Below are 27,251 nucleotides of genomic sequence, written 5' to 3' on the forward strand. Positions count from 1 at the left end.
GGTGCTAATGTGGCCGCACGGCTGCGAACATGCTTGTCGGGAGTGTTCTCAGCGTGCTAATGAGAGCAAAAATGGCAGGATTGAAATATATTTTAGGGGAGAAAAGGAAAACAGAAATAAGAAAGATGTAATGGGGATGACGTCGAAGAGGGAAAGAACACAACTGCAGTTAAAACCCAAGAGACTCTGCATGGTCACCACCAACTGAAAGCATCTCACACATCAACCTATAAATTATTTAAAGATGCTTAAAGAAATCCACTTAAAATAAGAAATGTTGTCTCAAAGCTCACAAAACATCAAAGCTGCCTGTAAATTCAGATTTTAAAATGAAAACAGAACTGAGGCCGCCCGGTTTTCTGTCTGCTGCCCCCACTGTTAGATAAATATAGGTCGATTGCAAAGCCAAGCACAGCGCTGACATAGAAGAGAAGTTAGCATGAAGACAGGGATTGTGGGTAGAGACAAACACACCGATGGTCAGGATTTCTAGAGTCTTGAGTTCTAACAGGAGTCGTTTTCATTTGCTGATGGTGTGAGTTTGACCCAGACCTGCTTGATATGATAAAAAAAGGACAACTGTTCTTTTTAAACTGCTTTTCCTTGTTATAATAGCACCGACGAGGACTCAACCACAAAAGTTTTCACTTTAGGCTCAAGGCCCACATCCTGCCTCTGAATAACCAACTCTTAACAGGCCACAAGCGGTTCTGATTGGCAGTCACACCTCCTCCACTGTACTGGTGAGTACTGGAGAGCTCCGGGGCCGCGCTCAGCCCACTCGTGTTCACAGCGAACACCAGCGTCTGCAGCACAAAACCACCGGGAGATCTTTACAGCGACGTCTGCAGATGAGCCCTGACAAACGAGCACGGCTCCCAGTGTGGACAACATGACAATAACAGGATATGAAGCACTTCCAGGGGGGAAAAAAACAGCTTTAACAGGAAGAAACCTTAAACAGAACCAGGCTCATAGGAGGAGACCCTCCTGTCGACAGCCCAGCTAAAGGAGGAGAGAAGGAGGAGAAGGGGACAAGGACAGAAGAGGAGAGGACACATGAATGCAAATATAAGAGACAGATGCTCTAAAAACATCTGAAAGGTTCTGCTCAGGTGATACAGCCATGAATTGAGATGCTTTGGGTTCAGATATATCAAATATGAAATTGAACGATTAGAGTAGCTTTGGGATGAACCACAGAAGGAACTGAACTCGTGCCTCTACGTGTCTACATGCAGATAAGTCTGACTCAGGTTAGACGCGGAAACACACACATAACACTCCGTGTTCCGCTATGGGCAGTGAGCGTTTGTGTGTGGAGTGGTGTGAAATCTGGCCTGAGCGTGGAGTGATGCAGAGCAAAATGGCGTGAGTGAGGAGCGGAGGGGGGTGTGAACAGCTGCATGACGGAGGACAGGAAGTTCTCGCTGCTCCACTAGACTAGCGCGCTCGTGCGCCGAGATGACCGACGCGCTGCTCTGTTGGAGGAAAATGTTTGATTCCTTGGTCCATCAACACGTCGCATTCGCATCTTTATTCCTTTAAAAGTTGCTTTTGATTGAAGACCTTTCACCACTCCACGCGTCAGATTGATCAGTTTAATAAGAAATCCAAAAGTGCTCATCTACATAAAACACCAAAACACCATTAGATCCAAAGAGTGTTTGTCTGGGCTCTGCCAAGAGGTGAAATATGATATTATGAGCGTGCTGTGAATTGGCTTTGTTTCATATCAACCTCCTCTGCGAACTCAAACAGTCGGGGCTCCGCGGTGCTGTCTGGTCACCGACACTTGCCTGTCTGAGAGAATTATTTTGGTGTTTTTGTTTGGTGGCCCAGGAAGCCCAGCTGTCATTTTTGTTATTTCTGTCTTCCTGACATGTATTTATGCTGCAACTAGAGCACACGTGTTTACAAAAACCTCACAATAGCGACGGTAAATGATTTCGTCTGACTGGTTCTGTGTTAATCAGCACATGGCAACCACAGAATAATTGTCAATAGCTTCCAACGGCCCACGTGTCTGTCTTTTGTGCCAGCTCGCAGTCACACACTTCACAGGTTGGCTGGCCGAGCTGCATTTTTACTGAAGGGAGTCGGTGACAGTTGTGACAAGTTGTCAAGTAAAACGACAATGTTTAATTTTCCCATGACCCCTTGAGCCCACAGAAGCTTAAAAAACAGCCAGTAGGAGCCACATTTACAGCAGGCGTTGATTCAGAAAGGGACGGCGGCTGTTCCGCAGAGCCCTGTAGCCACCACAGCGACAGGCAGTGAACCTAAAAATGTCAGGCGTTCACTCCAAACCTGTCAACAACAAACAACAGTTGTCAGGCACAAACACTAGATTCTGTCAATCATGGCGCGCATTCATACTTGAAATACACCACAAACGTGCATTCCTGCACAAAAAATTAAGGGAGGACTTAATATTAAAAATATAAAGAACCAAAAGTATCAGTCAAAATAGGCTAACGTGTCTTGTTCTACAGGCTGAGAGCTTTCTGAATTTTATAATGTTTTTCTTTCATTTCCAGGATGTCCTGTGATAATACTGCGATTCAATCAGTTCCAAAAGCTGCTGATATTAAATAATTTCACAGTGGGGTGTAGTGAATGCAGCTCTGAGAGGGGAGGGCGATGGGATCGTTGACAATACAAGACGAACAAGGTCCACTAAACTATAAAAAAAAACAGCTTTTGTTTGTTCTGTATGGAGACGGGACCTGAGAGGTTCCAGGCCTGTCAGGATTGATATTAGAGACCCAGGGACATATGGACACAATGACGAGGGGCGTAACAAGGCTGCACATGAGCAGTGTTGGCAGGCATGAATGCATGAATCCACACAGACGTGCACACGCACACAAGAAACACAAGCGCAGAATTTATATTAGAAGTTAGATATTTTCTTCCTTTGCTATACGACTGTAAGTTTCCTCTGCTTGTATTAAGGGGAGCCTTGTTATAAACAGCTAATAAGTGAGCAGTTCAGCCGTTCCTCAGCTGTGGACAGACACTCATTAAGAGTCAGCCTGCCTGCAGATGCTGCATCCCCACAAGAATACAGAGGAGCAATTAGAAGAGGAGCAGAGCATATGTCTACATGGTCGGGGAGGCACGGCCAGAGACGTCAACATCAGGGGAGGGGAGGGGAGAGGAGAGGAGGGGAGAGGAGAGGAGAGGAGGGAAAGGGAGAGAGGAGAGGAGAGGAGGGGAGGGGAAGGGAGAGGAGGGGAGGGGAGAGGAGGAGGAGAGGAGAGGGGAGGAGAGGAGAGGGAGAGGAGAGGGAGAGGAGAGGGGAGAAGAAAGGAGAGGAGAGAAGGGGAGAGGGGAGAGGAGAGGAAGGGAGGGGAGGGGAGAGGAGAGGAGAGAAGGGGAGAGGGGAGAGGAGGGAACGGGAGAGGAGAGGAGAGGAGAGGAGAGGAGAGGAGAGGAGAGGAGAGGAGAGGAGAGGAGAGGGGAGAAGAAAGGAGAGGAGAGGAGAGAGGAGAGGAGGGAGAGGAGGAGGAGAGGAGAGGAGGAGGGAATGGGAGAGGAGGGAATGGGAGAGGGGAGGGAGAGGAGAGGAGAGGAGAGGAGAGGAGAGGAGAGGAGAGGAGAGGAGAGGAGGGGAGGGGAGGAGAGGGGAGAAGAAAGGAGAGGAGAGGAGAGGAGGGGAGGGGAGGGGAGGAGAGGAGAGAGGGGAGGAGAGGAGAGGAGAGGAGAGGAGAGGAGAGGAGAGGAGAGGAGAGGAGAGGAGAGGAGAGGAGAGGAGAGGACCACTGAGGGGAATCGCCCTTTGAAGAACTCCAAATGAGTGATCTTGAATGGAACACTACCTACTGTGCTAAATGGGCACTGTAACAAAATTGTGTTGTGCAGAAAATAGATGTAACAAACTCACTTAATAAAAACTTTGATCCGAGAGCGTGAATGCACCAGGACGCCCTGCACAGTCTCAGAATAAGGCCAACACATTTCCAGATGATCAGGTGTGATGTGTGAGCAGCAGGAGGTGGCTTCTATTGCCAAACAAATCACATCCTTTGTGGTGGACTAAATAGAGCAGCATCTATTTTGCCTTTTGGTTTGGTCTCACATGGATGAGGTCACCTTTGTCCTGTCTGTGTCTGGCAGTGCGTGTTTGTTCATTTGCTTGTGTGTGACCATTGTCCATCCAGCTCCCCAATTAGAAACCACCACATCCTGTGTTGTGGCTGCGGACAATGGGATCATGGCTAGGCCTCTACCGGCGCTGCTCACTCCCACATCCACCTCCTATAACCTCACATGCTTGGCAGGAACACAAACAGTCACACAGTCGTGCTGGAATTCTTTCTATGGATGGTTAGGAGAAGCGGGAAGACACGGAAATGTATTAAAAAGAATTCCCTGCTGACCCGGTATCTGGAATTGAGCTCAGTCTGTTACAGTAATTAACTGTATGTTGTTGTAAGTTCTTTGTTGTCTGCAGACAGATCTGTTGTTAATAGTTCACCACATTCAAGAAAACAAAACACAACAAATGCAGAGATTTGAGGGAATGATGGAGAGCCTGCTTGCAGATTTCACTTTACAGTTCATAGTCGTTTTAAAGAACACATGTTTGAAACAGGTTAGACTGACATTATCGTCACAACTCTTGCTGCTTCTAGTGCAACCGAGGGAAGATCTTAACATAACAGCGCTAAAAGACTCAGTGAAAACGTGATAATCTGGATTAATTCTCTGGGGACAAACACGGGGGCATCTGGGATACTGTTGGGAGCCGACTGGCCTCCGTGTCTGCCCTGTTCATGGCGCGGCTCTTTCCACACACACCACCCGTACTGCGCCATGCTCACAGCTGATGGTCCCCAGGTGGGCCAGGGTGGGATTTTCACACGCCTCGCTCCTCAGAGCCATTTAGTACAGTACACACACACACACACACACACACACACAGCCTGAGTGTCTCCACCTCTCTCTACAGATCCATGCAAAGGCTCGGTGATCACACACAGCAGTATTTTCCTATTTTTCCCCATCTGTGTCCGTTGCGAAGCGATACCGACTCACTAAACCTATAATCCCGCCTGACTAACAGACCAACTACGACACATTAAACTCACAACTTTGATCTCGCTGGGCTGATGGAAATGGTCCCTATTTGAGTTTTACTGCCCTCCTACAGCGTTTTCTAGAGCTTTTCAGCTTTTTTAGTCATCTGAGCAGTAATTAAACAGCTGAATGCTTCCACTTCACACAAATAATTATTTTGAAATAGCCAGCTGATCCTTTGATAAAAGTTTGCTGTTTATTATTTTCAGTATTACACAAAATCATTATGTTTCAGGGTGGAAAAGTTAAAAGTGACCTGAGATGTTTCAACTTTATTCCCAATGCAGGTTTAGTTGTGCAAAAGACTTCTTCTCTAATTGTTATGTCGTTTCATTTGTCGCTTTAATTGCTCATCAGACAATAAGCTGCATTTATTCTATTTCGTGCCATTTTCTCCCTAAAGCTCTTAGCGCGTGGTTCAGGGATGGAACTCAAAGGTTAAATACCGTTGACCTCGTCTGCTAACAAAGGTTAGCCACGATGGTGCTGACTTCAACTGAAAATGAGATTTAGCCGCAAAGATCATTTCCAGGGAAAATCTAAAAAGGTCAAATTACTGCTGCACATTTGCTGTAAATTAACCTATTGCAACAGGATTTGATGTAAAAACTCCACTCAGAAAATGAACGTCCTCCTTGCCTCCACCCTTGGGTCATGAAAATAGTGCAGGAGAACGTGTCAAGCCACTGTCGGGGATGCATCTGGGTTACATTGAGGGGTGTTTGAATTTGTGGTGCTTCAGAGGGAGCACGGAAACATCTGAACCTCGGTGAGCCAAATGATGATGAGTGGAATCATTGCCCCGTCACACACGTTAATAAAAAGCAAAGCCGAGGCTGTAAAACCACGCAGGCCGGCGAACAACATCACTCTATAGGTTCAAAGGCACAGAATCCTTTTTATGAACCAACTCCTATGAAAAATGGTCCAGGGCTAATTCTCATTCCACCCACCATGCGCTTCGCCTAATCAAGCTTTTCTTTAGTGAGGTTGAACCGCATTATTTTTCAACCACACGGGAATCCCTCTATCCCGTCCCCTGGGAAATACTGCAGCAGCTCCTTAACCCCTCCGTACTCCAAGCTCCCTGCTTTCACTGCTCCAAAGAGACTCAAAGTCTGGTTCTGCTCAGCCCCCGTCGTTGGCAAGCCTGTACTAATTCTGCTGCCATGAGCTGCGGTGGCTGGTTTTTACGCAGCCTATTTAATTGTGAGTCAGCGTATGAGGAAAAAGCACTTCTCATATCCACTGGATGAATCACTATCGACTCGTGTCAACCGTCCTGCGTGTGTGGCTGGTCTACATTTACAAACTACATTTGAATCGATCAGAACCGTTTCCCCTCATTCTTCGGGAACAACTGATCCACGCAGACGGAATACAGAATCAGAGGTTTAACTCTGGAGGTTTGGCACACGTCACATCTTCAGGAGTGAATATTCACGACGTCAAACAGACGTACAACCTGAAACCCCCTCATTAGGCTGACTGAACAATTCAAGTCAATAATTACCTGGTTTTTTTCATTATATTGTTGTATGAATTTACACCACATGTAACAAGCCTCCCCCTAGGCCTTACAGACTCATCAGGGCCTCAAGCATCCTTTCGTCAGCCTCTGTACTGAATTTCCGTGCACGACAGATTGTACGAAATTTGTGACACACTTTTCTCCCACATGCCTCCCACCTCCCACTCCCATTTCACACAATTTAAATTAAGTCTCACTTGTTTCTTGCAAAGAAAAGTAGTACCGATATAGTTTACACCCGTCTTCTGTAAGACAGCGACAGAGAACTGAGCAGCTGGGAAAGGTGCAGCTGCATCTTGGTGGACCGCTCCTTCCGCACCAGGCACACAAGCTGGAATATTTTAATACTGAAGACTGATAAAGTACCAGAAGGGGGGAAATGACAAAGAAAGAGCCAGAAATAGGAGCAGTTTCTGATTGAAACAAGCAAGAGAAGTTAATCCAGGCCATAATCAGCCAGCATATATATATATATATATATATATATATATATATATATATATCTGTGGGAGTGGCGAGGGCTGGGCTGGCCTAGATACATGTAAAATATATTATCAAAAAGGCATTATATCCTTTGACACAAGTCCTATTTAGCTCCGAGCAGCATCTGTTCCTACTTTTAATCTGGTTAGGGGTGTTTCCCATAATTCAGCTAAGAATTATCAACATCGGCAGGCGTTATGGATATGAGGACGTGGCATGACCAATGAAAAAGAATAATTGGCGGAAAATAAATTTGATAATCCGTGTTAATTCCCTCTGTCAATGCGTAGTATCTGAGGACACGAATTTCACCGTGCCTGAGACAAAAATACATTGAATGAAATGATAGTAGTAGGTTTATCCTAGAGCCATACAGTACATTCCGTCTCCATTTTCGTCCCAGTCTGGCCTATTTAGCCCAACCGACAACCAGAATCTGAAAATTCCCGACCTCAAAGTACGACGGCTCTCCCCGCGCTCGTCATTACCATGTTTGTTTATCTACTGCCTGTGCCCTCAGAGGAACGCACAGCCTTGTTAGAAAGGAAGAAGAAAGTGTTAAAAGGGGAAATAAGGAATACATTTTAGCCTGCTCCCAGGACGACACACTCGGTACCAAGCTATTTCCATAATGGTAGCTTAACAGGAGCTAGCCGGCTGAGCGAGGGGCACGTCGTCCTCATTAAGACACTCGCTCAGGAACAGATTAGCGCTTCATTAACATACAGAGCGAAGCAGCGGATATTACCACTCTCCATTTCACAGTCTGAAAGCCAGGCAGAGACCAGAGTCAGAGATAAGACCCCAGTAAGGTGGGTTTGGGGGGGCAATTCAATTTGTAGAATAGATGTGTGGTAAATCCGATTTTTCATACAATACGTACAATAGTTACCTATCGTTATCTGTGTCCATCGGACTTGGTTTAGCTTTTTAATATAGGGGGAAAAAAACAGGGTATCATGATGCATCGCTGTCATTAGCTAAGTTTTGGGGCCAACGCAATGGAATGAATAAATGAGATAAAACGGTAACAATAATGAAGGCTTTGGAGGGCAGCAAAAACAGGTTTATGCCTAAAGTTTCATGAACATTTAAGGACAGACAACATGATTCATTGAGACAAGATCATTGAATGTTTCTCAAACGTGCCAAGGTGGAACCTCAAGTAAAGGTTCAGTTTCTCCACTGTAATATGATCCTGAACTACAACGACCAACTCTTCCAATGCAGGAATAGCAGCTGTCAAAACCGTTTATATCAATTTAGCATTAAACCCCTTATTATGGTCTGTTCTGGCCCAGGTAGGGCTTTTTTTTTTTTTTTACATTCAGTGGTATCTTTTTTTAAACTTTCTCCGTGTGTATGGTTGAAAGTGAGAATCTTTGGAGGCATTGCAGATGGTTCAAGTTTCTCCTTAGAGAATCACATGTGTGTTGGTGTTTTCTTTCTCATCTGAACCTCCTGTTTCCAGCTCTTAGGGCCAGACCTGTTTCAAAGGCCTCATAACACAGAAAACGGCAAATAAGTCTTCCAGTGAGCTGAAAAACCAGACCCAGACCTTCAACTACTGTTAATGAATCTTCTACTAATCGTCCCAATGCTTGATGACATTGTGTGCAACTAATACCTGCATTTACCCTTGACCCGCTGAGGTGCTGAACTCTGGGTGGCAAATTTCACTTAAGTGGATTTATTGAGCTTAATTAGGGAAGCTGCACGTCATGATGTAAAAATACCCCCAATCACACTGGAGAGCAAAAAAAAACAACTTAAGCGAAGAAAGAGGCATCTAATTATGAAAACTACCCTCAACAGCACCCAGGCATAAATAAATAATGAACTTTACTTTGTCACTTTGTGACTTTAGCTATTGTAATATTCATTGTTCTCACTTCAACTGTTTTAACTTTAAATAAAGGTATAAGATTTGGCAGTTGTAGCCTGGCCTACAGCGTAACCGGGGGTGAATGGCTAAAATGCACACCCTGACAGAAATCTAACTTTTCATGATAATGTGACCTATGCTTGGAAATAATGGCTGAAAAGTCTTGAAAAAGAACCCGGAGAAATAAAAGACAAGCGGGAAAACCTGTGCAATAATTCTCTCTCCCCGCTGTCATAAATTATGTTGCTTCCCACTGGGCTGACACGCTGTCCTTTTCCTTGTCTAGCTTCATGCTCCTTCATGCTTTGGGGTTCACCGACAATCTAAAGGTTGGCAGGCTTATTATCTACACAGCCAGGGCTCACTTTAGCCAGCAGGGACTCAAACGGCACAATGTGCTTTGGCTAATGAGCTGTGGTCCGTTCAATAAAAAGCAGAATATGCGCCAAACCTCTGTGAACAATCGTGACGTCACATGAACTGTGCAGACGAGATGAATGACCCTTCAACACTGTATAGTTCCACTTTATTTCTCCAGCTCAAAAAGAAAAAACTTCAAATACGGGTCTATTGTTTGACTTGACAGAGATCTGAGCTGACACGGAGCATGTGATCGCATGCACACTGTCCTAAAAGTCTAGACAGCTGCACGCCATGACATGCCAAGGGTCCACAGGTAAAGGCAGCAGGGAATGGCAGCCAAAGTTACAAAACACAATAACTTCTTGCACTGAATAAAGATTTTAGAATAATCTTAAATGTGCTCACTTTCTACAAATTCATCTCTTGAATATCTTTAATTGACTGTTAAATTTGTCTCAGAGGCTAAAAAGATAAAACTTCCCCGTTGTGGATTTATTTCCTGCATGAACTAAAAAAATAACAGACTTTTAAAAAATGAGGTTAATAAATTATAAATAAATGTGGGGAATTAGAAAAGCCGTACATCCCATCTTTATTAAGCACCATTTTCCCACTTCAAAAAGAAGGAATGAATTAACCTTTATTGCATCTTTAAACACGTGTGCGCCATGACAGCGTAGCTGGGAAGATTAAACAAATGGACCATGCAGACAAAACCATTAACGGCAGTGAGAAAAGAAAATAATGAGTTTAACGGGTGACGTGATGTCGAGTCACATTTGAAACATTCACCTCAGCTTACTTTACCTCAGGTTCATTCAGAGAAAGCAGCACCGCTTTAGCGATTCAACGTCCATTTAATTAAAATCCACATGAACTCTCAACTTAAGCTGGCAGAGCCACACCACCTTATTAATTATTGTCTGCTTTTTGTTTTACATGTGGTCTGTTTTTTCTTCTTTTTTTTACAGATGTAATATGGAGAAAGCTGGTTTAAGAGTAAAGATAATTCAATTGTGAATCACACAGTACCGGCCCACATCCGCCTCACCCCGTCTTCTGATGCAGCAGCCCAGTATTTTCTCTTGCTTTCCCTGCTTAACGTTTCACTCAAGAGAAAAAGCAGACATGAAAGCTCTGATTGTCCTTTGTCAGTGAAGGGTGAAAGAGTAAACCAGATGAAGCAGAGCGAAAGAAGGGGTGAAAATGGCAGACAAGATGCTTGATGGCTCAGCCAGATTCCGTGGCTATTCTTTTGAGTCCCCGGACCAAATAAAAACATCTCTCCTCCTCACTGTCCAGACCTTTGCTGCCTGTCTCTCCTCTATCTATCATCTTTCCGCACTTTCCTAACCTTGAAATGCACACAAGCTGGTACATATACTGAGATAACAGGGACGCCACACATGCCTGCATTTTCTCTGAAGCGCTCTGAGATGCTGGGAAGCACATCATCGCCCACCTCTGACCCTGCCCGTCCCGACACTCGCGTCACGATCGCCGCCGATATGGGAGAGACAGTCCAAGGCGAGTCTGCTGAAATGCCAGAGTTGTTTTTGAGCCTCGCTCTCCACATCTCAGGTCAAAACTATTCTCCGCTGAAGGAACGTTGTCATTGCACGAACTTTGAAAAGGTCTGTGAAAGGTTTTTCTTGTGTTTTAGCGGAACTGGATCAAAAATGGATGACTTCTGTAAACCGGAGTACTAAAAATTCACTTCCAAACTTAGCCCTTCACCTGTGGGGGCTCGCTGAAGAAGGTACGCTGCATCTCAAATGCATTGTGGGTCCTGATTTTCTCACCCAGTTTTACAGGGATAATTCTATTTACAACTAGAGGCAGAATGAAGAGAAACTTGAAACGTATATTTAAGTACCGTATATTTAAGTATCTGTCCTTTTCTGCTGTGACTAAACAGATTGTGAGGATATTTGACATAATGACAGAAAGTGAGAAAACTTATGGTGGCACTGCCAAAGAAGAATTCTCAATATCCTGGCCAACTGCAGCGAATCTGTGTTCCTTTATGTCTGCTCCCTCTTGCCTGCTTTTCTCTACCGTCTGTCTCCAGCCTGCTCTCCACACAGGGTGTCTTTTTTTGAGACTTCAGAGGCGGAGTGTCTTATCGAAGGTTCCCAGGTTAGACTGGGGCGAGGCTGTCGACCCCTCTCACTTCTGGCAGCTCCTTCTGAGGCCAACACACACATGCGCACACACGCACATACATACACACATTCACATACTTCTATCTTTGTATAATACATTGTATAATACGCTCACATCTAACCCTACATCCATGTCAAGAAATAAATAGTACTTTGAAGTTGTGGGGCACACACACAGACACACACACACACACACACACACACACACACACAGACACACACACACAAACACACACACACCCACACACCCACAGTTTGGCTCAGCCTAGAGTCTTTGGATTATACAGCCTCAGGTAAGGCCATTGCACATGAACTGTATAAGTGTGTTGTAGTATGTGCTTTTCACTGTTTACGGTTCACAGAAGCAAGTAATAAGGGTAAATTTAGCTAAAACTAATTTTTGAAAGAAATGCAAAACCTCAGTGCTAAAAGTTTGTTTCATGCTAAAACAAGACTGATTCACATCACCACATCAGCAGCTTGTCAAAAACATTCCAGCAAATCAAGTGTCAGCGGCACTAAAACAGGAACAATGAGACAGGTGTCACGAACACACATGCATTGTTCATTCTTCTCAGAATCTGCCTGAGGTGCAACTGGACTCCACAACTGTGTTTGTTAGCAGAGGATGTATAAACCAGGGAAGGTTTGTCACTTAAGAGCTTAACTGTCACTTAAGTGTTACTTTAAGGTAGGAGTTCCCCACATTTGAGCCGCTTTTAGATTTGTGGCACATGATGCAAATGACACAAATCCAAGAGACCCAGTCAGGCTCCAAAATGTTTGTGCAACTTGTGCTTTTCAAGGCTATTCCTCTGACAATACGAGATAGTAGGAAGCGGTGTTAAAGTGCTCAGAGTGTTTCTCAGACATGGATTTCCTTTGAGATTTTTTTTTCCTCACAATTTTTCATTGTATGGAGCTTTTACAGCCCTGAGATTAAGCTCTGTGTAGGATGAGGTCTGTGTGAGAAGGTGTGTGATAAATGTGTATAATGGGGGCTCAAACGCTGATGCTGAGAACGCCTACATAAACATGTGGGTTCTGACACTTGTTCTAAGACCGAGAACAATGAGGATTACTTCTCTACACCCACCACCACTGGCATGTTCTGGCCTATCTGACAACTTGTCATCTGCAGCATTGTTCCCTCTGTGCAGCTGAACAGAATGACAAATGTGCAAACTGGCTCCGTGGAAGAAAAGGGCCCATTTAATACAAACATTCGTAGGTAGCGTATAAATACTGCCAATCGCAGTCACCCTAACAGCTAAGGCAGAGTTCTAGGAAACGAAGAACTCAAATATGAAGCGAAAAATCCTTGGTCATTTCTCATACATTTTGAAATTTACAATGAGAGCCCTGGTAGCTTGATTAAAACATTCACTGTGTGCGTGAAAAATAAAACAATTAAGTGTGAAATCAGCACAGTGGTTGCTGTTGTAATGTGCTGATTATGTGCACGTATGTCAATGTGAGCAGACATGAACATGTTCTATTGAGCTGTGTGTAAATGGGCTACAGTCACAGACGTTTCCTTCTTCTTTCTAGTCATCTTTGTCCACTCAATGTGCTTTACAACAATGGTCAGACGGGCTGCCATCTGTCTCTCGCACACATCCATGAAGACCCAACTCCAGGAGAAATTTGAGGTTCAGTGTAGTGCACAAGGACACTTCAATGTGTGGTCCACGGGGGCTTGAGTTTGGAACCAATTACCTTTGTACCACTAGAGTGAGCACTTCTCCTGAAAAAGTGTGTGAGGGAGGATTGAGAAGTGAAAGGCTGAGGAGAGGAACAGGCATGCTCCGAGGCCTGTGATGGATTTGTATAAATGAGAAGTGAATGGTTCATGCTTGTGAAGCACGCTTGGCAGTGAGTGAACGTTAGCCTTAGCCCCAAACAGCTGATGGTATTTGACTGTTACACTAATGACATTTAGCTCCGACAGGCAGGGACCGCGTGTCACTCCAATTAGAAGAACCACTCCTCTGCAGTCTGCACGAAGAGCTGTGAAAGAACCTCAACCGCAACCCCTCCCTGCAAATTTGGGGATGAATTATTGAAAAGGGCAAAGCTGAGCACCTCCATGAAGGAAGATGGAGCTGGCTGAACGGTCAAACTGACATAGCTTCAGGACAAGGGGAAAAGGGCACTTCCAACACCACGTCCATCTCCCATATGTCTCATCTGCTGCTTTTCTACAACTTCAAACCTATTCTTTAGTACATTATGATACATGTTATGATCAAAATAACAATAAATGAAGATGAGACAATATAAACGGTAGTGATTCTCTCTGAAATTTTAAGTAAGATTTGCTGACAGGGAGATGTTGGCAGCGGCTCATTGTGAGACAAATCGGTCCAAATTCAGGTAATGAAGTTGGAAGGAACAAAAAAAAAGAAGCAAATTTCTGAAACCAATTTGGGTCCAACAATGTACATGCTTTAAAACTGAGGTCAGGGCTACGACAGGAGAGAGTCAGAATAACCCAACCCTGCTCTTGCAGATTCCTCTGAAGGTTTTCATCGTGCACCAATTGGCCAAGACACAAAGTGAAAGGGGCCAGCAAAAATCAGAGGGAAAAAAACAAAACAAGTTCATACAGTCGCTAAGAAAAAAAGCAAAAGCCATTGAAATCATTCATGTTAGCGTACTAAGTGTAACATGTGAAAAAAGGGACAAAAGAATACAAAAATAAACACAAAAAATAAAAAACATTCAACATTAATCTACCTCAAAAGAAATGTAAGCGTTACTGGCGCTATTGGTTGATGAAGCACAGCAGAATCAACTGCTTATCTATTTCTTTTCAGCCACACACAAAAAGAAAACGGCAGCACATTAAACCATCCGGCTTGGCTTGAGTTTAAAGAGCAATGAGCCATCGGTTGAGTGATGAAACCCACCTGACACTGCTCTAAGTAGCATTTTCATTCTGTTCCTCACGTCATTCGCACAACAGCTGAGTGGAAACAGTAAAAAGTCAGTAGTGTTGTAGCTCCTGTCTGTAAGGGAACATTCTTTTGCACAACTGCGGATAAATAAAAGAGCACATCCCAAAGCCCCTGACCCACTGAATTGGATTTTGGTGTTTAGAAGAATCGAACCATCAAAGACGTGACTGTCAGCTCGTCTGTTTCCACTCTCAGATTCAGCTCTATTATTTATGTGACGACCAAACTTTCTGAAATACTTTGAAAGGACCCAGATAACGTATGTACGCGCAGGCACAGTAGAGCAGCTCGCATACGCGCTTCTCCTTAAAACGTACACTAATGCAGCTACATGCACACATGATGGGATGGCATTAAGTGCTTTCAAGGAGAGCGAGCACACCCTGACACACCAAAGAGAATACATGACCAAGGGAATCCGTGCGTGGGAGAATTTATGAATCTGTGTCTCAACAAGGGGGAATGTGTATGGCCTCTATGCGTTTGCATGCACAAGTATTTCGCAAGCATAAAGACTTTACTGGTGTGCACGTAAGCCTGTATGTGCGCGTGTTCGTAGCCGTTATATCTGGCTCTGTACAAACTGTCTGCTGACAGTTCAGAAGTACAAATCTGACAGGAGTTCTGCGGGAGTTTCTGGTCCTAACAATACAGAAAAGGCGCTCGCCTGTGATCAAAGTTGTAGAATAAGCCAAGGAAACATCACAGGATAATCCTAGCCATTAAAAATAGGCTCATAAATTATTGTGAAACTTTGTTGTGCCCCAAAAATAAACGTCAAACACATAATGAAACTCGAGGCTTAAGTGTTAAATTTAAATCAGGCTCGCACTTGACACAAAGCCTGAAACAAACAAAAAAATAACACGCTAGTGAGCCCTCGCTTGCCTCGATACGTCTCTGCAAGTAGGCCAAACATCAAGAACTACTCACGTAGGTAAACTAACAGCAGTTTCTACATTAAGATGTCAACCAACTTCTGAAGAAATGACGGCAAACACAAAAAAACAAGCAGCCTCTCTATTTCCCCCGCAAGCGTCTGCAGCCGTCTCTCATCTGGCACTTTGTTTTGACCAAAAGTGCACATCACCAGTCATCTAATCTCTGCTTTACACCAGGTGCCTTCGCTTGGCATCAAGGCTATAGCATGGAGCATAGGGGACAGAGTCTGCCTTTGATAAGATGGGGTTTGTCACAGAGAAACAGATCTACTCCGATCTGACCCTTTTTTTTGCCGTTTTTTTTTAAGGGAGCGCCAGACTGCTGCTTCCATGTTAATACAGAAGAGGCAGCATCTGCCACACAAGTGCACGCGTTCAGTACGGCACCACAAAGGCAGCACAAACACACTAAAATATGTTTTCTCCTAAATATCCATTACAGCTAGGTTTCGGCTTCCCAACAGTCTGCTTCCCTCCCATCTACATTCCTTTGTGAGGAGAATCATGAAACAAGTTTGTCAATATCACAGAGATGCCGATCTCATCCTGCCTGTTCTACTGCGATAGTGCTCCCAGCGATAAAGCCCGTCTCTATTATTAGCTGTGTAATAGGGCCGTGGTTATGAGGATCTGACAAGGAGATGATAACAAAAGTGCTTACTCTTCTGTTCTCCTGTACTCCACCTATGTCATTTGGAAAATGGTTGTAGTGGCGGATTATGGTCAGCTAATGGCTTCAGAATATTATCGCTGCACTACTTCCTTTTAGCATTGACGTTAAAAAGGGTGTCATTAAATTTAACAATGTATCTGCTGTTGTGCTGCTAATATCAAGCTCCAGTGAGCATTTGAGACCCCACGACAACCAGATTACAAAGGAATACAAATTCAGAGCGAGTCATTTGCTGCTGAAGGCACAATAAAAACTCTGCGAACTCTGTTACCTTTATTGACTTGAAACTGACTGAGCTTTGGCAGCTCTCAGCCAAAACATGTATATGCACTAATGCCCCCAGGGGCTCTTATGGAAACATTCATCATCGCCCCTGAATTATCACTTTTGGAGAAGATCCAGATCTCACACCTGGTGGAACTGAATTGAGCCGAGAAGTGGAACACAGAGTCAATGAGTTTAATCGCTGAGTCCCGAGTTCCCCAAAAGTGGCCTCACCCGAGACACCTGTAAATATCCCACTGGGGAAGAGAAAAGGCCAAGACCAAAAATATGCAGAATAAAACCACAATAAGCAGTATTTCCATATGATTTTTAAAAAGAATATAAGAGATATAATGTTCCTATCATTATTGACATTTTTAACAGTGTATTTGAGGTACTTAACATGATATACAAATTGTACAGTAGCCCAGAAAAATCAAAAATTCAGTATGTTTAAACAAGATTATATAAAAACATACAAAAAAAAACCCCAAAAAATATTGCAATCTAGAAAGTGAAGTCATAATCACATACATGAAATACAAAAGCTCATATCTAAATAAGACGAACCAACTTGGACTTATCCACTCATCTTCTCCAACCGCGTGTGATCCAGCCCGGCTGCAGGAAACTCCTCTGTTGACCAATCAGTCCATGAATTAACAGGTCAGCCAGAAAAAAAGGCCCATTAATAACAGGCTGAAAGGATCCAATTGCAGCAGCTTCTGATGCACCTCATTCCATTCATCGATCTCTCAGCTGTGGTCGTGTACTGGGACAGCGAGGTCATTAAATGGTCCAGCTGAGCCAATTCAATTTGTCTGAACAGGTGGCTGTACTGGCCGTCTCTGGAGTCTTTGCAATGTGCACTTCAATAGTCACATGTTCAAGTCCACTGGTTTGTTTATTTGTTCAGTTTGGTTTCTCTGGTTCCGATGGTGAAATGGAATCATATGAGCACACTCAGCACTGAATTCTGCAAAGATTCTTCAGCATCTAATAAATAAAACTTTTTGACATATCTTTTTCATGAAGTGAGTGTTTGAGAAATGATGAAGGGTGTAATGGGGCTAGAGCCTCTGGTAGCAATTTACAAATTAATAAGAAATTCATAATTCTAGCTGAATCTGCATGAATGTCACCCGCTCAGAAAACATTTGCATGTGTGTGTATGTGAGAGTGAGAGAGAAGAGAGAGAGAATCTCATCTATGTGTCTTCCTTGTAGCCTGATGTGAGTGTGTGTGTGTGTGTGTGTGTGTGTGTGTGTGTCCCATCAGACATGCGGCATGGCTCGTAAAGCTAGAAATAAAACAGTTGGACTGCTAGGCCCCTGAACTAATAACCAGTATTACTAAGTTGAGAGAAGCGCACACAGACTGACAGACAGGCAGACAGATCGTCACATCTGGAATAAAAAAAACAAAAGCTCCTTTTTACGCTGTAATAATGGAATTTCTCTGACCTACATTATCAGGAAGCAGAGAGGCTGTCATTTAAGCAGGTGTAACTATGAATCACCGCAGTTTACAGTGAATCAAAGACTCTGTCGACACCACCCTGTTTGGTGTGTTTCTTTTTCAGACACCTTTTCATCACCTCACCACTGGGTAGACAACCACGCAATATTTAGAAACCTTAGATCCGATTTTCCACAGAGGACAAATCTAAGATGTTGATCAGGTGGTGCAGCAGTCTCACCGGTCCGCTTTTCATCCAAGACTGAGATTTAATGACATATTTGCCTCATAGGTTTAATAACTTGCAATAAAATGCAGCAAAGAGACAAACGGTCGTGGGCTTTTTTACTGAGTGAATGGTGTCCTGAGAGAATAGGCAGTGACGTTGATTTGCTGGATGATTTAATGAGCAAAACAATAGAGGTATTGTTGTCTGGAAATATGTGGTGGGAGAAGCAGCGTTTCATAAATGATGTAAGGATCACTGCTCGTCTCTTCAAATGTCATTTTGAATTACAATTTAGAGCAGCTAAAAATAGCTCTCTTACCAACTGCACTCAGGAGAAAGTCCCCGTTCCTTGTAACTCAAACAATGGAAACAAATCAATGTGCATTCAATAGACAGTGTGGGAGACCGTGTGCAGTTAATAACATGTGGAAGAGAAGAAAAATAAGACTTGGCTACAAACGTACACTATGACAATAAGCTGTTGTCTGACGGGTCTGAGTTTGTATAAAAGGGGTGAAAACAACATGATGTGAGACAGAACTTTGAATCCTGAGCAGTAAAGTTTGGAATATGCAAGGGGAATAGCAGCCAGAGAAAAGGTAATGCCTACAAATAGCCTGGTGCTTCCACACTGCGTTAACACCTCCCACACTTCCTCAATGGAGGGTGTAAACACTGACAGCAGACAAATCACATTAAGAACCTCAAAAGTGCCAAAACCTGAACTGAAATGAGTCAAGCTGGCAGTTTGTCTGTGGGCAGCCAGAGTCCTGCCTCTGCGGACTATTTATCCACGGCTTACCCTTTAAAGACTTTCAGATCAAACCCTCGGGCCTTTCAACTCCCGTGCCCACACCGAAGAGAATAAACAAGAAAATCTCTTCATGTAAATCAGGTTTCACACAAACCAGCTGGCATTAGAAGAAGCTATGAATTTATTTAAATTCTATTTATATAAAGAAGATCCATCTTTTTTTTAACATCTGATAAAATATTTGGGTCTCCTCAACTTTGATTTCACTTAATAGCAGGTTTTGTTCCTTTTAACCACTTCACTCATTTATATTTACTTAAGGGCAAAACTTGCAGTGATTTTGCACTAAAGTATAGAGTAGAAGTATCAAGTCATGTTCCTGAAAGTCTGAGCACCCCTTTAACCCTTTAAGTGCAAGAACATGGCTCTGAGAGACAGAAAAGAGATATTTCCCTGAGTATTCAGTAAGGCAGGCCCTGAATGAAGAGAAGAAATTCGACTAAAATAATCAGTCGCCAAGTGCCTGCAGTTTTTTTTGACACCAACAGCTTCTCCAGTCAAATTAGTAACCATTTTTACGCTTTAAATGACATAATATTGTCAATGCAAAAATTTCCCCTGAGCCATTTTTACACACGAAAACAAATCATTTAAAAGCCTGTAAATCAGAAACTCAACGCCGCAGAAGCCAGAGAGAAATGAGACACTCGAGAGCTCCGGTGCCAAGACAAACAGGCCAAGGAAGCCGAGCCGTGTGTGAGCCATAACAAGATGATTACGGTGGTGGCGGTTGGTTAGGGCTGCCTGATACAGAGAGAGAAAGAAGGTGCCATATCTTGTACCAGGCTCAGTCGCCAAGTCCTGCTTTCCAAACGGAACCAAAAGCCTTGGAAGGGGCTACCACCGAAGACAAGAACGGCCCGCAATGTAAAGCCTGAGACTGTTCTGAACCAATTTTGCATTGTTGGTCTGTTGCATTGTTTGACGTTCGAATGTGTCTGCCTGCTTAGTGTACAATGTGACTCAAATATGCCACCCTAGTATCAAAACTTAATCTTCTAAATGTGTACTGGGTGGGATGCAACCAGAACCAGATCTAGGCCACATCGAGCAGTGTGCAAGTATCATTCTGCCAGCTTCTAGGATAAGTGGCACTCAACCCCAGCAGCCAAGGCCTCCATTTTGAAAGAGTATGCATTTTAATGTATTAGTTTGGCAAGAGATTTGTGTGTGTGTGTGTGTGTGTGTGTGTGTGTGTGTGTGTGTGTGTGTGTGTGTGTGTGTGTGTGTGTGCACACGCACAGTAAAAAGACTGAGCGCTTTAACAGGACAAGTAACAACTTCTATTCACAAATGTACAGCCCATTTTTCCCCTCTCCACTGTGGTAGAGCCAGATGATTGCCAAGGCAGCCGGCCTGTGTCCCTATGGTATGCAGACACTGTTACTCTCCTACAAGAGCAGGAGGGACATTGGGGGGGGACAATAAATGTGTGTGAGAAAGTGTGCGAGTCGGGGAGTGCATCGGGAAACAATATACAGTACGTCTCGCGGGATGACAATTAAGCTTCGTCTCACTGAGAACCAGTGAGAAAAAGTCAATTATTGCATACAGATCCTGCATCTTTATTAATGTCACTGACAACAGTATAATCTTATACGACCACACAGGAGACTGCTGCCTCATTGATACACCTATCTACTACCTGTATATGCAGCAAAGCAATCAAAGAACATATTGAAAAGGGTGTATCAATCTATAGAGCAGATAAAATACCGGTCTCAACCTGCAGATCGGGTCTAAAGCAAAAAAAACAGTGGGAGTAAGACACTGGTGGCAATTTGTTGATAAGCGGCAGAGGAAGTGGTGTGTGCTCTATTGTTCCATGTGGGATGACCCGCTCATTACAATCATTACTTCAAGGAAGGAAAGACACATCTAACTCACATCCTTTCATTGCCGATGGATCGCCTCACAGCGCGGCACAAGCAGCAAAGGAAAACCGACGTCAAAGTGAAATTCAGCACAAAATAAACAACACTTAATTATGTAAAATGACTTCCACATCGAGGAATTTCAATGCCGTCATTATATGAAGAATTGGCATTTACCTCATGTGGGCTTATCAGTCAGTTTCGCTGCGATGAATAGATGTGATTTGGCTCCGTGACTCTGCAATCAGGGCATCTTGTTCAGAACCAAATAAATTTCTCACCCCAGAGTAGTTCAGCCAAGAGGCAGAGCAGCCTCTCTGAGATCAGCCCCGACAAAAAAATACATTAAAAATCAAATAAGGAAAGTGAAAATTTAATTAAGGATTATTTCACAAACTGTGTGTGCAACACTGGGCTGAATGTCCGAAAGGAAATTAAAGACGGTCACAGGAGTGGGAAAGGCGTCGGTGAGAGTACAATGATAAATCAATGAGATTTAAAATGGAAGCCGCAGTTGCAGTGGGTGATTGTCTCCCTCTTGGGTGCCGAACATGTGCCAAGGATGAGCGCAACAACATCCAAACATCCTCAAATCCTCAAGGCGCCCCTGGAGGGGCCAAAGAATCTGGGAAATGGACTGGCTGAGGAAAACAGGAATGAAGGTTAGTGAGGGTTGGGGGCTGGAAGTGGGAGATATGGAGTGTGTAACACCGAGAGAGAATCGGCGTGTTCCCCCGGAGCAAATAAAAGCCATGACATCATCGCATGGCAAGGAGAGAAGAGTGGGTTGGTGAGGCTGGGGGGTGGGGGGAACCATAGTCACCCATTCTGCCGCTCGGGGCCCATCCTCTGGAAAGGATAAGAACTGAATAATGTGCTCTCTGAATGGGATCCCAAATCCCACAGGAGAAAAGCAAATCAGCAGTGGGAAACAGGGTGAGGGAGAGATGGAGAAAGAGGCTGAGGAAGACAGAGAGAGAAAGGGAGATCATGAAAAAGATGTGTGCACAAAGCCACAAAGCATCTTGGGACATGTAGAGCAAGACAAGTAGACAGTGAGACAAAGCGGCCTTTGTCCGTCCTGGCTGGTGGGTGGCACGGTACGGAGGATTTAAACCTGGTGGCGTTTTAATCGGAGCGCTCCAATTTATTGATTGGGTCTTGTAATCCCCGCCACGTCGAATGGACGGGTTGGGTCGACAAGTCTACCCAAGGACCTCATGGAGCCAGACTTGCAAGAAGTTCAGGGAGATTCAAGCCCCTCAAAAGAGTAGTCGGAAAAAGGTGTTTACTTCTATTCCTCATTACGCAATATCAGTAAATAAAGCTGGAGGGGAGGTTTCAAAACGTGGATGCAAGTGTGTACTTGGCTACGTGTTTCCGCGTGTGTGTGTGTGTGTGTGTACTGTTGAACAAAGAGCTTGCGTTCCTCCGTGATTACAGTGCTGGTGCTGTAAGCCAGAACAGGAAAATAAATTAGAATCACAAGAAGAAAAGTCTTTCATGTCTGACGCTTTGATAAGAAAAACAACCAGGTCTCCACAAAGGAGCATCAGTTGGCTGATATTCCAGATGCAACTGGGGACAACTTGACACAAACAATTCAAACAACGGAAGACTCGCTCATAAATAAATCAGAAAAAAAAGACATGAAAGGAAAAACTGCGTTATTTGGTTTCTTACAGGGATCAATACTTTAAAAAGGTGCGGGGATGAAAAAGGGTGCGTGCACATGTGGGAGCAACAACGTGAGTAACAAAAGGGTGCTGCTCACTAGAATTGTGGGTCTGAAACAGGAGAGAGGGAAAATCAGAGGCCAGCTAATGACCAGAGGCTCAGAGTCTGAAGGCATCCTGAAATAACCTGCTTACAAGTGGTGACGACCCTGACCTTTCACCTCTGACCTCTGTGTAAAAGCTGGAGTAAAGCTTCTCCCATCCTACAACCTAAAATAGGAATTATTTGGCACTTTGATTGGACAACTTTATTTTCAAAATGTTTGTTGTATCTACAAGTAAGGCTAGAAATATGGGATGGGGGGGCAGTGAAAGATAACTTGAGACTATTTGAGCAATTTGTGTTTAAATTTGTTAGGAACAATAAGATCAGAGTGAGAGAATAAAGACAAGAAAGATCCGTTTGGGAATTTCTCTTCAAGTTTTATTTAGTTCAGTCTTCCCTTTTGAGGTCTGAGACTGAAAGAGTTTTGCTTTATTAATCCTCATCAGGTCTGGGTGACGCCATCATCCAAACACAGCGTTTGATGTGTGAGCCAGCTCAGAACATTAGTGAGCCACCGATTGTGTGAATGCACAATAACAACTAAAATCATGGGTGGAGCTGGAGGTCCTCTCTTATAAATGTCACCCTCCTCTTGGTTGGCAGAGTCGTGGCGCGTTCAAATATCACAGGAGAGGGACGCTGAGAAAGAATTACCGGTCTAACGCCCAGAATTCCCCTGTCTTAGTCTGTCTGAGAATGTCACAAAACCTGAGAGTAGTCCTGAGGCTGGAAATGACTTAGCAGAAGACGACACATAACAGCACCAGGCCAATAAGCCTTTTTTCTTCAACAAATGGTACATATAATATCACAAAGTCGCCTTCCTAAGAAAGGAGAGCATCGAGGAAGAACAGATTTGCACAAAACCTCAGAGAAACACCTTTGAAAATACAGCTAAAGTCATGCACTGAAATGGTAATCCACATGAAATTTACAGTCCCCTCCATGTTTCCTCAGTGTCACTGATGTCTCATCTTCATCCTCACCAACTGTCATCTCTGTCTTTAGTTTCCTCTAAATGGCCGCCCTTCCTTCCCCCTCCCTCTGTGTCTTTGCTGTCTGTCTTTTATCTCATTCAGATTGCATTTGTTTGCATTTAATCCCTTCTGACAGCAGAGGTTAAGGATAGAAGATAAATCCTTATTAATATTGTGTATTAACAACAAAACTGTACTCTTTTCCTTTTAGGAGAATTTTCCACCAACTATTATTTGGGGAGGAAGCTCCTAATCTGTTCTTCTACTAAAGAAGGATGAAGCTCCACTTTGGTTTCAACCAATCGATATTGTACAAACAGCCACCTTATCTTCCCTTAAAATATTTTTCATTTTCTTCCCTTTATCTATTTAATCTTCATTATTTCGGTCTTTATGGTCCCTCTCCCGACATCTGTCTGCCTTCCCTCGGGTGACATTTGTCAACTTTAATATCTGCTGGTTGCAGGAGCTTGTTCTGTTCTTTCAGAGTTTGGAAAAACAAAAAAAGTAGCAGTTATAAACCTCAGAGTACTCGGATGAATAAAATACAGACATAAAATCGTGCACATGTAAACTGCCTTCATACAAAGTTAAACGATGTGCCTCATCTTTCTCTTTGGGGTTTTAATCATCGCTGAAGGTACTTCAAATTTGTGAGCCGGCAGTGCCCCCTGCAGGTCAATAGAGGAAGCACAGCCTGATCTCCTCCTGGTGTTTGTGCCCGTCAGCCAACTGCTTCCACAAGGGACTTATTTTAAAAAGATTTAAATAAATGAATATCTATTTTGCTGGTCTAGGGAAATTATGGGGGATGTTACACTCATGAGGATAAAGTAAACCCTATATTTTTTTGTAGCTTTTTGCCTTTAGGCCAGCACAACACACACAAGATGGCATGAATTTAAATATGTCATGCTAAATTTTATGTTCAAGCTGAGCCAGAATTCTCCAGGGATAGAATACAAAGCAGCACGAGGGAATAACACTTGGCTGGTCTGCTGGAACTGCACTATCCAGGCTCAAGAAAAAACCAGTCCAACCCTTGAGGACAAAAAGAGCTTAAAAAGGAGCTGGTTCGATATCCAGCCGTGCAGTATGCACTGCAAATAATCTCTGCATGTGCTGTTTACATCACTCAGTGCGTTTTCACGTACATAATGTTTCACCAAAATAACATTAACTAAACAAACTTGAAATTAATAAATGTGTTTGTCATAAACGGAAAACTTCCAGCTCACTTTTAAATTTAATTTCAATTCTATTAATTCTTAATAAGATTCCAAAGCTAATCATTCATATTGAGACAGAGAGCCAAACAGAATTTAAATTATTTCAAGTCAGACACTGCATATATTTCACACAGTTCAGTGGTAGTTACAATCCTGTCCAATTTAAGCTACAGAGTGTCTCTCGAAAGAGAGCAGAGACCCTAGAGGATTCAGATAACAAGCTCCCTGATCTCTGGTCTTCACACTACAGTTACTCTGATGCCAGATGTACAGTTACCTCTGGGTCAACACAGACACCAGAGGGATTACATCTATAAGCAAAGACAGGGGGGAGAGAGAAGCTGTTTTTTTATTTGGAACGAATGCAGCACAGTTGTCTAATTGCAGCAAATAACAAGGCTGTTGCTAAAGAAACATACATGTAAAAATCAGTGAAATGGTCGGGAAATCATTCCCCCTCGGTGTGTTCTCACCTCAGAGTCTTCACTGTTGAGCCCAAGCTGGAGGACAGCACTGGGAGACTTGAGACGGGCTTGGCTGGACTGGGCCATCTGCAGGTTTAACTGCCAGCCGACATATTCCAGCTGAAACACACAAGCGGTGCCAGAGGAGAGAGTTTGAAAATACAAGTCACTGCAAATCAGGAAGGACACGTTTCCAAAGCTGTTTACAGACAATATAGCATTTAATGCACAAAGACTCTGCTCAGCACCACCAGATATGTCGCGATGTAAAGCACTGCTCATTGTCATTGTTGAAGTTCAGGCTGCCTTGTTGCAGGATGGGTACTTTGGCAGGGTTAGCGAGGCCATAACAGTGTGATGGATTGACAGCGCTGAGTCAATGCAGGCCCGTTAGGTGTTTTACGACGCAGGCAGGAGTCCATAAAAATATACCAGATGTGACACATGGAGCCTGGATGCTTCCACGTTACCTGAGCACAGGTGTGAAAGAGGACGAGCCTTCATCCCTCTCCTCCAGAATGGCATCACTTCAGCATGAATAAACACATTAACTTTGATTTCTTTCTTTGATTAAAAAATGAACCAAAATAAACACAAACATTAATATCTTAAGGATTTTCCCAACTACTGTGTTTATATATTTATTTCATGCTGCAGCTTACGGGTGTGGTTTTTTAGTATTTATCTTCTCATTGGAGGTTTCCCATTAGGAGATACACAAGGTCATCGCCAATCGCTGCCGACATAAATCTCCACAAGGCGGCTAATCAAGCAACAAAAGCGGCTACTGACATAATGTATAAACTCTCCGGCACATCCTTGTAATAAACTACATCTTAATATAAGGAGAAATTACTCTCAGGCAATGATATTTGCAAAAGAATCAACAATATCAATATCTATGTTTGGTAATATCTCTGATAATAACCTTTACCTTCTTTGGGGTAAATATGCTGAGCTTTAGTCTCTCCACCAATTCGTGTCCGTTTTTAGCCCATGCTTGAGAGAAAATCTCAGCTTTGTCGGAGTTCATGTGAACAGCCTCCAGTTGTTGTTGCAGAGAAGCTGGTTTAATATTGTGATATACAGCCTGCAGGAGATGGAAGCAGCAATAATAAATACCTTCAGGCACATTTCATATTTGAAACAGCTCATTCTAACAGTCCATGTAAAATTCTTCACCTCAGCCTGCTGAATTACAATAATTTACAAAATAAGCCCAGCTGGGACTGGCGGCTCAAAGTGATCCAAACAGAGAAACTGCAGACCCAATTCCTGCCCGCCCTTCCTCAGCATGAGGAACTGATCGGAAAACTCCACAATAGCATTTTAAGAATGGTCAAAACTTTCCTCTCCTCTAATATCCATACAAACCCCATTTTCTCTTTACAGGAAAAAACACTTCTCATACCACATTTTCTATCTTAAAAATCATTACAGTGAAAAGTCATGGTGAGCTTTTAAATATAGTGTGAGATGCCATCACCTGTTCCAGTATAAATGCAGCAGTTTCTACCATTAGACTGAGAGCGTGTTTATCCAGCGACAGGGCAGCCTGAAGTTTTTGCTCCTCTTCTTCACTGAACGTCCGCTCTCCCTGTTGAGAAATACTTTACATAAGCAACTGCTGCGACAGATCTTTCAACCATCATGATAATACCATGATGATCCTAGGCTGGCCACCTAAGCCCTGCAAAGATTTGGTCAGAAAGTTTGTTACTGTAAGCAGTTCTGCAAGTAGAAGATCAAATGACCTCCAAGAGGCATAAAGTGACAGAATACATGTTCTATTTACATTTTTAACAAAATCTTTAATGTAAAATCATTGTTTACAATAACAGAAATTGAACAGAGCCCGCAGCACCCTGTAGGAACCACCTTATAGTAGCTCCTTCGACCAATATCACAGCGTCTAAACTCATTTTGCAGCAGCCAAGAGTCATTAAGTTCATGTTTGAGTGATTTTCACCAATTCGTACCTTTAAAAACGTCCTCCAGATCTGTTCTCTTATAGGGTCCATGCACACTTTAAATAACGATTAGGTCATGACTGTGAGCGCCATGGCAAAACCCT

The 27,251-nt window shown here is 43.5% G+C and overlaps 1 protein-coding gene and 1 long non-coding RNA gene across 5 annotated transcripts in view; one reads left to right on the forward strand and one right to left on the reverse strand.

The window, feature by feature from the left end:
* Positions 1 to 27,251, reverse strand: part of commd10 (COMM domain containing 10) — a 38,387-nt gene that overhangs the window by 9,724 nt on the left and 1,412 nt on the right. For 3 of the 4 annotated variants that reach the window (XM_057032761.1, XM_057032762.1, XM_057032764.1), the window contains exons 3-5: positions 26,664 to 26,774; positions 26,112 to 26,267; positions 25,187 to 25,297 (exon numbers count right to left, since the gene is read on the reverse strand). In XM_057032761.1, the coding sequence (XP_056888741.1) occupies positions 25,187 to 25,297; positions 26,112 to 26,267; positions 26,664 to 26,774 (378 nt within the window). Of the gene's footprint in view, positions 1 to 2,205; positions 2,311 to 25,186; positions 25,298 to 26,111; positions 26,268 to 26,663; positions 26,775 to 27,251 lie in introns of those variants that run through there. The other variant, XM_057032763.1, reaches the window with a different exon arrangement.
* Positions 11,022 to 14,144, forward strand: LOC130525712 (uncharacterized). Its single transcript, XR_008950551.1, has 2 exons — positions 11,022 to 11,106; positions 13,464 to 14,144. It is a non-coding gene; the product is annotated as an uncharacterized LOC130525712 (long non-coding RNA).

Source organism: Takifugu flavidus, chromosome 5, assembly GCF_003711565.1.
Source record: "Takifugu flavidus isolate HTHZ2018 chromosome 5, ASM371156v2, whole genome shotgun sequence".
NCBI classification, from domain to species: Eukaryota; Metazoa; Chordata; class Actinopteri; order Tetraodontiformes; family Tetraodontidae; genus Takifugu; species Takifugu flavidus.